This window comes from Zingiber officinale, chromosome 1A, assembly GCF_018446385.1.
Source record: "Zingiber officinale cultivar Zhangliang chromosome 1A, Zo_v1.1, whole genome shotgun sequence".
Classification (NCBI taxonomy): Eukaryota; Viridiplantae; Streptophyta; class Magnoliopsida; order Zingiberales; family Zingiberaceae; genus Zingiber; species Zingiber officinale.
This window is the reverse complement of record NC_055987.1, coordinates 5,740,745-5,752,780: the sequence shown is the minus strand read 5'-3', so window position 1 is coordinate 5,752,780 and position 12,036 is coordinate 5,740,745. Positions and strand designations below refer to the sequence as shown.

Sequence of the window (12,036 nt, the reverse complement as noted above, 5' to 3'; positions counted from 1 at the left end):
TGATCCATGATAAGGCTAAAACTGAAATCAGATGAAAATGATTGGCTACTTCTTCTACACGTATCTCGTTCCTTGATAACGCAGGCAGGACGCGACCAAGCACCAAAGAACACTTGGAGAAAGAACAGAGCTGTGCCGAGCTCGAGCACAGTCGCTGCTGTTCCATTCTTGGCAGTGGACGCTTCCACCTGTCTTGCACATTAAGATTTTGCTAGATGACAAGTGTTCAAGTTGAAGTGACAGATGAAACCTTCAGTTACTAAACAAGTGTTTCAACATGATGAAGAACAAGAGAAGGTCCGCCACGTGGGTTGCTCTGCGTTCATGTAGAGAACTGACATGCACAGAGAAGCAAGCTAGTGGTCGAGCAGAAAGCTCTATAAGAATGCACCAATATGAACCAATAATTTTATCCTTAAAGATCTCACTTGTTAGTTAGTTAATCGATGGCCAAGATCGCGCTGGGAAGCTGGAAGGAAGCGGCCGAACCGGAGTTCCCCCGCTCCGTCTTCACAGAGCTCCTCCTCACCTTCGTCTTCGTCTTCACCGGCGTCTCCGCCGCCGTGTCCGCCGGTAATCACATCTTTCTAGTCGTCGAGTCTGAGGATTTACTTGGTGATGATTAATTAATTTTGCGCGAATGATGTGCAGAGGAGATGGGCGGAGGGCAGGGCACCATCACGGGGCTGACGGCGGCGGCCGCGACCAACGCGATGCTGGTGGCGGTGATAGTCGCGGTGGGCATGGACGCCTCCGCTGGTCACCTGAACCCGGCCGTCACGATCGGGTTGGCGGCTGGCGGGTACGTCACGGTCATCCGGTGCGCGCTCTACATTGTGGCCCAACTGCTCGGCTCCGCCGCCGCCTGCTTCCTCCTCATGTACATTAGCGGAGGACAGGTGCATAATAAAATCGATTTGATTGCAATCCGTTTCTTTTTAAAAAAAAAAAAAAAATCAGATTTTTAACGTGATCAGAAAAAAATTGCAGGATCTGCCGGTGCATGCTCTGGGATCAGGGATGCGTCCGCTCCAGGGCCTGGTCATGGAGTTGCTGCTCACCTTCTCCATGGTCTTCACGATCTACGCCGTCGTGGTGGAGCCGAAGAAAGGGGTGGTCTCCAGCGTCGCGCCTCTGCTCGTCGGCCTCATTGTGGGGGCGAACACCTTGGCCGGTGGCTTCTTCTCCGGCGCCTCCATGAATCCGGCCAGGTCCTTCGGGCCAGCGCTGGCGAGATGGGATTGGACCGATCATTGGATTTATTGGGCCGGGCCGCTCGTCGGAAGCGCGCTCGCAGGCTTCGTGTACGACCGCCTCTACGTTACGCGGAGTTCCGATGACGGCGCCTTCCTCCTCCCCGTCGATCGCGAAGAAGCCTTTTCATAATTTTACATAAATATTTGTTATAATTAAATAAAAATATCATAATTATCCTTAGTTGTAGTTTAAAACTGAACTTTAATGTCCAGCCACTTGAAAATTTTAGATTATTTTAAATGAAAAACTGATGCGTCAAATATAAAACAAAATAATAAAAATATTTAAAATTTAAAATATAGAAACCAAAGATAAGATACGTTGTCCGATTTTCCGTGCAGTATTCGATCCCCGATTGACTCGCATTTTCAGACACCCAAGTCACTTTAAGACGTCTCACACACTCAATTGAGTACGCGAATCGAGCACGGAAATGGGACGGCCTATCAATTTCGTTGAAACTGAATTGAAATACAAAAACTTTCAAGGGCTGTACTAATGATTAACTCATCAAGCCCTTGGAAAATATTATTTATAGTACCTCTTTATGCAAACCACTTTACATTAACTGATCATCTACAGATTCATTAACTTCCTAGTTAAAACAGTAAGTTCTACACTTGTTGGTTTCAGTCTCTTCAGTTTTTGCGAACCTTCCTCGAACTCTTGGCTGACTGTCTGCGAGAGCCTTCCTGCAAACATACTGCACGACATCCAACCATCTATTATCAGTTCCTTCAACTTCTGGTCGCTTGCTGCTTCAAGGATTAATTAATTCATCCTAAAAAGTTATGAGAAGGAATTCCAAACTAACTAGTGCGTACCTTGATTTTCCTGCCGAAGTTTCTCTTACACTTCTTCTCCCGATACCTGGAAAGTTTTTGCTGTCGTTGCTCGGTCTTAAGATCTCTAATGGTTAGGAGCCGCTCAAAGGAAGAACACACTGCGACTGTATTTCCGGTGCTTGTGCTTTTGTCACCAAGACGCTGCTGCCATGAAACCTCAAAATAAATGATCTTTGGGAATATCAAAAGCATCTAAAAAGATCAGCTTTTCATAGCTCGGGAAAGCCATCTATCTTGCTTGTGCTCTTTGATCATGAATAATTTGGTACTAAGTGCCCGTTTGGTTCGGAGCTTATGAAATTACAGGACTGAAAGGAACGATGTGCATGTCCAGGCTTGTACGAGTTTCAGAAACAAAAAGAAGGAATTAAACAAGAGGGAAACTATAAACTTTGTGCAATTTATTTGAACCTGAATGTCTCCCTCACTGTATGCTCGCCTCAAGCTATATGCAGCTGCAAGATTCAACCCTTGAAGATCAAGGAGTTGGTCAGGTCTCATGGTACTGCCGGGAAATAACTCCACTGAATTCAGAGACGCTGAACTGATACTTTTCTGCATCGATCCTTCTGCGGAGCTAAGTCTTTCGAAAGGCTTAACTTCATCAATTTGTAGTGCAGGAATCTTTGCCCCTAAGAGTTCTGTGATTGAATCCTCTATCTCTGATTCCTCCAGCAGATCGTTCTCGTAGATGACACTATTGAGGGGATCATTGTGGATTGATTCGATATCGACAACCTTTATAGGTTCTGTGATGGCATCGCCTTCGGTGGATATGATGGACATGGCAACTGCTATATGAAGCTCAAGCGCTGGATCTTCTAGGATGGCCTCTGGAGCTTTGAAAAGGTCACCTGCTCCTCCCATATCATACTCTGTTACTATAGGAGTCTGTGCCGTAATCCCCTACAACAACAAAAACAAAGATGTCAGCAGAAGAATTATGATCAGCGATGCTGACAGAAGCATTTATCATCGATGCTGACATGAAAATTTAGGAAGCCGCCGCCCGCTACTTCTTGAAGGAAGAAGCACAGCGAGAATGCTGGAAACTGAAGACCCGCCTCAGCGTACATCTCTCCCTGTTGATTTATATTCCAGTTCTCTGAACAAAAAGGGCTCTTTCCTTGTGGAAGATCACGAGGAAGAAAAGGAGAACAAACAAAGGTTCGAGGAAATTGCTCGCTATATAGAGTTAGGCAGTAGAATTATACGGCGTGGCAAGAATTCGCAGCTCCCTCCTTGATGCTGTGACATGGTGCAGGACGCATTGGGTGGTGTGCTATCAGATGATCGATTGGGGGGAGCAGACGACAGAGTTGCCACAGCAATCATCATGTCCAAACAATTGCAGTTGTGCATGCCTGTCAATCTTGTGAGTTAAAAATTAGAAAAAGTCCACATTGTTAGCTCAATTTAATCAATAATCGAGAGGATCGCAACATATTGGTAGGCAATGGGTCCGCTAGAGTAGCTCTATTTAATCAATCATGGAGAGGAGCACAAATGCAGAATGACCATGGCAGTAATATAATTGGAACAGAGCAGGTAATTATTTTAGTAATTAGGCTGTTCAATGCATCAGTAGTTTCTTCTTCATCAGTCCTGTTGGCTTCTCAGTGTTCTGAGAACTATTGATGGTTGTTGCTACGTTCAATCAAACACTAAGAACACAGTTAGTTTTCATGCTGCTCAGCAAGATTTTTGGCGCTACACTTGTTAATGAAGTCAGGTAAGAGAAGTGATCTTAGATTCGTTAGATTGTTTTTTTATTATTTTTGATAAATTATTAGTTTTAATCGTTTTTTTTTTTTTTTGATATTTAGGGTATTTACAATTTAAAATTTTAGGTCTATATGACTTATTAGTTGATATTAGAAAAAAATGGATTAATAATATTTTTTGCTAGTTTATTTCCCCTATTTGCTAGTATTTTTCTGAATTAACAAGTTTTAAAAGATTGTTTACGACGTTCGTAGTCGAATCGACGGAATCAATATAGCTAGCAGGATAATTACTATCCCGTCAAGTGTCAGTTACTTTAAGAGCTCCAGATCTCATGGATGATCATCATGGTGATGATCGTGATAGACAGGTTTCATCTAAGGAAGTCTCATACCGTGATTATAACACCCAAGACGAGATACATGAAATCTACATTGACAAGTTGCAAAGTTATCCCAAGTCTAACGGCTCAAAATCGTAAATATCGCAAGTTCCCTTATTTTAAGTCAGATTTCACTTTTACATAACCCTATTACAATCGCGAGAATAGCGATCGAAATGAATTGTACTCAAATCTCAGGTTTCCAGTTGAACTTTCCAAATTTTTTGGTATGTTGCGGACCGAAGAATTCTTTAATTGATTTGATAGGTGGATGAAATTTTTTTTTATAAGAAAGATGTGAACGACAAAATTAAAATAGTTGGTGATGATGATGAAATAGATGATGACCAATTTGACGAAGACATCGTAAAAGAAGAGGATGATGAGAAGAATCCAAATTTGAAAGTGATTATATTCTCTCCCCCAAAGTTCCAATTGCACTTCACCTGTCCGGTCATCTCTTTCCAGGTGTTGTGAGAAATATTCTCGGAAGGTGAACTATCTATTCCGTGATTTTAGCGAGCTTTGTTTAAGGCATTCAGATCAACTACAGTCGATCTGATCCTCCGGAAGAATCTACTGCAGCTTATCATTCCATTACTTTGCCAAAGACTTTTCATCTGGATGATTTTGAACTACCAGATTCTGCTATTCATGGTGATTTTGTTGATCACCATATTAGTGCAAAAGAACATCACACTTCAAGATACTATGGATGGCGAAGGATATTCCATGTTGCTATTTGGATTGGATGAAACATTTGGTGATGGAACTGTTCTCTTGGTGGAGGATAATCACCCTATTGGCCCAGAAAGCATGAAAATTAAAACGAAGTAAAACAGTAACCACTCACAGTGAATCGTCGGAGACGTCGTTGAAGAACCGTCGGTCGATGAAGAGGTTGTCGCTATCGGAAGCATGATCACGGGACAACCGGAAAGCACTTCAAAGTTCACGAGTCAAATCCCAACCTCTAGACGTTCTCCTTTGCTCGATTAAATTATCGTCGCCTTACCCTTCTGTCCTCACTGATCACCTTTGAAACCTTCTCCACCATTCCCTGCTCATGGCTTGGACGCACCTTAAATAAGAAGGTTGAGGAAGACGAAGGGGAAAGGACGTCCCTTCGTCTCCTTGGCGTTTTGCAGCAAATGAGCATTTGCAACAATAAAAGAGACGAACCCTTTTGTCTTCTGTAACACCCAACATCACTCATCTTCTCACCGTGATGCAAGTACCCTGGCGTCTGATGAGTGCGCTGTGCGTTATGATCAATCTTTATTTTCTTTTCTTCTAGCACCAATGTTGCTATGATGTACCAGATATTGAAAACATGAAATCTGCACTAAGGTATTTGCTGGAATCCTTGAAAAAGAATGAACGGCTTCTCTGTCCTGATCATATTCAAACCGATGTCTGTTACTCTTGCAATTGCATTTGACTGTATGAGTGCCTACAAACTTTCTATTCAGCACTAAAGCAAAACTCATTAAATACTTGTTAAGAACCTCGGAAGAGGAACAAAGTCAACTCTTTCCCTTAAAGAGGATCAATTGGAATATCATAAGAAACCCTTTGAGTTCATCTGTTTCTAGCTCGCAATCACCCCAGCTCGATTTGAGGAGTTCAACATAGATCGATTCAGAAAATACATGGAGTTGGTGGAGAAGTATTTGAGGGATGTGAACATGGTCAAAAGCAACGTCCACGATGTCGTGCTTGTTAACTGATCAATTGAGATTACCCATAGATTTTATTAAGTTTATGTAAAATCGTCTTCGATCCTGCACTACCACCTAACACTATTCTAAACTTAAAAATAATTTTTTTTCAATATGAGATGACTGATGCATGTGAATTCATTGGAACATTTTTATTGTTTTTGATAAATTATTAATTTTAGTAATTTTTTAGTTGTTTTGGTATTTAATAATTTTTTAGTTCCATTATATAAGAACAAGGGAGACATATAAAATTGTACAAACTATAGGAGTATTAAACTAATGAGTCATACTATGAAACTTTGGAAAAAAAGTAATAGACAAAAGATTAAGGAAGGAGACCACAGTGACACAAAATCAATTTGGGTTCATGTCTGAAAGGTCGAAAATATAAGCTATACATCTCCTTAGACAATTAATTGAAAAATATCGAGAGCAAAAACAAGATCTACACATGATATTCATTGACTTAGAAAAAGCTTATGATAGAGTCCCAAGAGAAATTATATGGAGAATTTTAGAAAAGAGAGGTATTAGCGTAACATATATTGAACTAATGAAGGATATGTATGAGGATGTAAAAACTTCAGGTGGAGTAACTGAAGCATTTCCAATAAAGATAGGGTTACATCAAGGATCGGCCCTAAGTCTCTATCTTTTTACACTAATTATGGACGAACTCACTACGCGCATTCAAGACACAGTACCGTGGTGCATGTTGTTTGCAGATGATATTATTTTGGTAGATGAGACACGTGAAGGAGTAAATGCTAAGCTAGAATCTTGGAGGGAAACACTAGAAAGGAAAGGTTTTAAGCTTAGTAGATTAAAAACAGAATATATGAAATTTAAGTTTAACAATATTAGAAGTAATGAAACAATTATTAAGATAGGAGAGGACGAGTTGCTCGGAACCGAGAGATTTAAATATTTAGGATCATTTTTATAAAATGATGGAGGGATTGAGAGAGATGTCTTACATAGAATACAAGTAGGATGGGTGAAATGGAGGGGAGCGTCGGGTGTTTTATGTGACCGTAAAGTACCTCTTAAATTTAAAGGTAAGTTCTATAAAACCACAGTTAGACCTGCTATGTTATATGGAGTTGAATGTTGGGATATGACTTGAGCACATGAGCATAAGATGAGAGTTGCAGAGATGAAGATGTTAATTAGGTGGATGTGTGGACATACGAAGATGGACAAAATAAAGAAAGAGAGTATTAGAGAAAAAGTCGGAGTTGCATCTATTGAGAACAAACTCCGAGAGACACGTTTAAGATGGTACAGACATGTACTTAGACGACCAATAAATGCGTTAGGCGATGTGAAACTATGATAAACATGCATATCAAACGAGGAAGAGGACGACCAAAAAAGACTTGGTTACAACAATAAAACAAGATAAAATTTATTTAAATATAGATAATGATATAATAGGAGATAGGGCTCAATGGCGTAAAAGGATTCATACAGCCGACCCCACCTAGTGGGAAAAGACTTGGTTGTTGTTGTTTTGGTATTTAGTGTGTTACAATTTAGGGTTTTGGGTCTATATAAGCGTCTAAAATTTTTTTGATAATCCAGTTATTTATTTTTTTGAACCAACTAATCCTAACCGGATCCAACAGAAGTTTTCCACTGGCTACTAGGTAAATCGAAAAGCACCCACGAAGGCTCATCCAAATGATCAGTATTCTTAAAGTTATCATCCCACTAGAGAAAAATCTCTAAAGTGAGTCGTAGTTGAAATTCGACTCTTAAATACCTGATTAACCTTTTGAAAGGTCTAAATATAAGAAGATCTTCTTCCTAGACTACCACCTAATATTATTCTAAACTTGAGAATAAATTTTTTTTTCAAATATGAGACAACTGATGCACAAGATTCATTGGAACATTTTTATTATTTTTGATAAATTATTAATTTTAGTAATTTTTGAGTTGTTTTGATATTTAGTGTATTACAATTTGTTTTGGATTTATATAAGTATCTTTTTTTTTTTTTTGGTAATCGAGTTATTTATTTTTTAACTAACTAATTCTAGAAATGACCAATCCGACTCATAGAAATTTTCCACTAATCATTAAGTAAATCGAAAAGTACTCTCAAAGGTTCATCCAAACGACGAATATTTTTAGAATTGTCATCCCATTAGAGAAAATTCTCTAAAATTATCTGATTAACCATTTAAAGGGCTAATTATTACACCATTACTCAGAACAAGTCCAGTTGATGCTAGAAAAAACATTTAAATTAATAATATTTTTTAATAATATCGTTTTTTTTTTTTTAGTATTCTTATTAATGAATAGATTTAAAAAAATTATTTTCGACATTCAAATCAATCAATCCAGGATAATGTCATCCGGCGTCAGCTTCTCTTTCCTCCGGCCAATGTAAGTGCCTCACTTGCATGGCTGCGTAAAAAAACAGGAAAAACATAGAAATATGAGGCTGAATTTCACTTGGGGAAGATCAGTAGACACTTGTGTGGTTATTATCACGCACTAGAATTCTAGATATTGCACCATCACCTCATCAACTTCATGTGCCCAATCTTCCCATAAAACACCAAAAGGAGAAATGGAAACTGAAAAAGACCGTTGAAAAAGATCCTATTTTATGATTTAGTCCGTTAAAACGTAAGTTTCAGGTTTACACTTGAAAAGCTACTGTATGGCTACCTAAACTATTACTTAGTGTTAAAAACTACTGTATGGTTATCATAATCCTTCCAAATGTTGGCAGGGTAGGCCTATAGAATTGACGGCAGAGGCAAGAAAGGAGAGAATAAAAAATATATATATTTGTTGAGATTTTAAGAGAGGCATCATACTTTGGGATCCTATTATAAAAGTTTATTGATTTGCTAATCCATTAATCATGTACTATAATGAAAATATTTGTTAAACAAAAAGTTATTCAGAAAATTGATAAAAAAAATAATATATCCAATTAGTCTCGAGGTGATCAACCTGGTCTCATAAAATTTTTCTATCGACCATCAAAATAAATCAGAAAGTGCTCGTAGTGGGTGGCTCAGAAGTCCAATGTCCCTTAGTTGCGCACCTCATTTGAAAGAAAAATTCCTACAAATACATCATAACTAGGGATCAAACTATGAATACCTAGATTATAACTTGGATACCCTACCGCTGTACTATTGCCAGAGGTAAAAAAATTGATAAAAAATAGAAGCATGTAAAAAGTATTCAATGGGCTCAAAAACTTCAATCCGAACTCATTTATGTTGCTATGTTTGGCTTGCTCGGTGTTTCTCAATCGAGAAGGAAGCAAGCAGTCACAGCTCCATTGTTCCGGATCCTCTGGATCACTTTCTGCGGTCCAGGGGATGATTCCTAGACATGCATTGATAGGGATGAATGGTCTCTACCTATTTTATAAGTGGAGGTCATGTATTTCATCAATAAATGTTTAGGAATCATCCTTGGACCGTAAAAAATGATCCAGAGGATCTATCCTCTTGGTCTTGGGGAGCACAAATTTGCAGAGATGTTGAGAGCCGAAGCCCCGCATCAACAGTTTCCAAATAATACAGAATATTCAAATAATAAATGTACTATTATGAAAGCAATGGAAATCTTTTTATATCCTTATTGGACTTAACTTGGCTATCAAAGCATATTCACTGGAATTTTGCTCAATCTCTTGGTTCTTTAGCATCGACCACTACCTCCATTATTAGGAGAACATTACCATGATGATGATCCATGTGTAAAATTAAGAAAAAAAAGAACTATATATATAATTGAATTTAAAAATGATACTTAAAAATACAGAGTATATATAACATCTTATTATATAGTTCAGTTAAGAAATTCTAAACTCTAAATATATAAAAAAAAATTAAATTATCCTAAAAACTATAAATAAATAAATATATATAATCTAACATCCCCTCAAACTCACGATGCTACAGTTAGAAACATTGAGAGTTTGTCGGATAAGAAACTAAAGCGTGAAGCGGAATGTGGCTTGGTAAACATATCAGCAATCTGTAGTTTTGAAGGAATAAAAGATAATGTAATAGTGTCAATTTGAAAATGATGACGAGTAATGTGATAATTAATTTCAATATGTTTTGTCCACTCATGAAAAATTGAATTGCGTGTAATTTGAATAGCACTCTGATTATCACAATATAACAGAGTAGGTTGATGAAGAGAGATACTCATATCCGTAAGAAACCAACGTAACCAAACTACCTCACAAGTAGTTGAGGTCATGACACGATACTCAGCTTATGTAGAAAATCTAGAAATAACATTTTATTTCTTACTCTTCCAAGAAATGAGGGAATCACCAAGGAAAACGCAGAAGCCAATGGTAGATTTATGATCTGTAGGATCACCAGCTCAATCCGTATCAGAGTATGCACGCAGTTCAAGAGATAAAGTAGAAGGAAATAAAAAGCTTTGAAATTAAATGCCCCGAAGATATCTGATAATATGAAAAACAGTGACCCAATGAACTGTAGTTGGTGCAAGGATAAATTGATCACATGAACAACATATACAATATCTGGACGAGTCACAGTGAGATAAACCAAGCTTCCAACAATAGTTCTGTACAAATTAGGATCTGACAAAGGTGAGTTATCAAATAGAGAATATCGAGCATTAGTCTCAATAGGAATATTAACGACTCTATTATCAATAAGACGAGCACGCTAGCTCAAACAGATCAGATATATACTTTGACTAGGATGAAAGATAACCTTTTAGGGAATAAGAAACCTCAATGTCCATAAAGTAGCGTAGTATACATAAGTCTTTCATAGCAAAACAACGAGCCAACTCAGATTTCAGGAAAATAATTCCATCAGAATCATTCCCAGTAATAATTATGTGATTAACATATAATGATAAAAGAATACGACCAACACTCGTACATCTAACAAACAATGCTGAATCATGATTACTAGGATGAAAACCAAGCGAAGTAATCACTATAGAGAATTTCTCAAACCAAGCACGAGGTGCTTGTTTGAGACCATAAAACGCTTTATGAAGCCAACAAACTTCACCAGGTTGGTGTGAAATACCAAGAGGAGATGTCATATAAACTTTTTCATGAAGATCACCATTTAGAAATGCATTCTTGACATTCATCTGAGATATTCTCCATCGACATACAGAAGCAATAGCAATCAGAATACAAACAGTCATCATTTTTGCAACAGGAGCAAATATTTTCTCATAATCCATGTCATACTCTTAAGAATAACCTTTAGTAACAAAACGAGTTTTGTATTATTCAATAGATCCATCCAATTTAATTTTGATCTTATATACCCAACGAGAGCCAATAATGTGTTTTCCTAGTGGTAACGGAACTAAATCCCATGTATGAGTTTGATGCAAAGCAGTTAGTTCCTCAGTTATAGCACTCTGCCAAAGTGGGTTACAAACAGCTTCTCTATAGGATATAGGCTCAGAAAGACAATGAATAGATGCAACAAATGAAGCAAAAGAATGAGACCAACAAGAGTAAGCAAAATCTGGTAGTTTAGTAGACTTACGAACACGAATGGATTGACGACGGTGGAGAGAAGGATCATCTGTAACCTCAGGAGATGATTGGGTAGTGGTAGAAGGAGGAGCATGTAAAACGGATATCTCAGGAACCAAAGTACCAGATTCAATTGAGCTACCAGTAGGAGCTGTGGGTGAAACTTCCTCAGTGTTGGTATTGAAAGGATCAATACAAAGCAGATCTAACTATATGAACTAGATAGAATAGAAAAGAATGGAATATGCTCAAGAAATACAACATGACGAGAGACATACAATTTTTTACTAACGGGATCAAAGCAACGATATCCTTTTTAGTAACACCATAGCCTAAAAAGACACAAAGAGCAAATCGAAAGGTTGACTTAGTACGCTTGACATGTGGACATAAGACAAAGCAAGTACAACCAAAAACATGTAAAGAGGAATAGAGAGGAGCATGCCCATGCAATTTTTCAAAAGGTGACAAGCCTAAATTGTGTGAGGTTAGAATTCTATTAATCACGTGGGCAGCGGTAAGGATTACTTTCCCCAAAAGGTAATAGGAACACTAGCAGACAATAAAAAT

The 12,036-nt window shown here is 38.0% G+C and overlaps 2 protein-coding genes across 5 annotated transcripts; one reads left to right on the top strand and one right to left on the bottom strand.

Moving 5' to 3' along the window:
* Positions 1-398: 398 nt before the first annotated feature.
* LOC121999312 (probable aquaporin TIP4-3) lies at positions 399-1,490 on the top strand. Its single transcript, XM_042554014.1, has 3 exons — positions 399-573; positions 652-899; positions 991-1,490. The coding sequence occupies exons 1-3, from the start codon at positions 447-449 to the stop codon at positions 1,384-1,386; spliced, it is 771 nt and encodes a 256-aa protein (XP_042409948.1). The 5' UTR covers positions 399-446; the 3' UTR covers positions 1,387-1,490.
* Positions 1,491-1,681: 191 nt separating this feature from the next.
* Positions 1,682-3,481, bottom strand: LOC122016559. 4 transcript variants are annotated; one of them, XM_042573902.1, is made up of 5 exons: positions 3,317-3,479; positions 3,089-3,228; positions 2,514-3,008; positions 2,082-2,246; positions 1,682-1,960 (listed from the first exon to the last, which is right to left on the bottom strand). In XM_042573902.1, the coding sequence occupies exons 1-5, from the start codon at positions 3,462-3,464 to the stop codon at positions 1,853-1,855; spliced, it is 1,056 nt and encodes a 351-aa protein (XP_042429836.1). In that variant the 5' UTR covers positions 3,465-3,479; the 3' UTR covers positions 1,682-1,852. The 4 variants fall into 4 exon arrangements, with proteins under 4 accessions (XP_042429836.1, XP_042429845.1, XP_042429862.1 ...); XM_042573911.1 differs by having other exon boundaries at positions 2,082-2,243; XM_042573928.1 differs by having other exon boundaries at positions 3,089-3,223; positions 3,317-3,467.
* Positions 3,482-12,036: the final 8,555 nt, after the last annotated feature.

Excerpts from the sequence above, each read along its gene's own strand:
- LOC121999312 (XM_042554014.1), top strand. The coding sequence starts at position 447 with ATGGCCAAGATCGCGCTGGGAAGCTGGAAGGAAGCGGCCGAACCGGAG. Across the intron at positions 574-651 it reads CTCCGCCGCCGTGTCCGCCG|AGGAGATGGGCGGAGGGCAG; the intron begins GTAATCACATCT and ends AATGATGTGCAG. Across the intron at positions 900-990 it reads TGTACATTAGCGGAGGACAG|GATCTGCCGGTGCATGCTCT; the intron begins GTGCATAATAAA and ends AAAAAATTGCAG.
- LOC122016559 (XM_042573902.1), bottom strand. The coding sequence starts at position 3,464 with ATGCACAACTGCAATTGTTTGGACATGATGATTGCTGTGGCAACTCTG. Across the intron at positions 2,247-2,513 it reads ACAGTGAGGGAGACATTCAG|CAGCGTCTTGGTGACAAAAG; the intron begins GTTCAAATAAAT and ends GTTTCATGGCAG. Across the intron at positions 1,961-2,081 it reads ACTTCGGCAGGAAAATCAAG|TATGTTTGCAGGAAGGCTCT; the intron begins GTACGCACTAGT and ends GATGTCGTGCAG.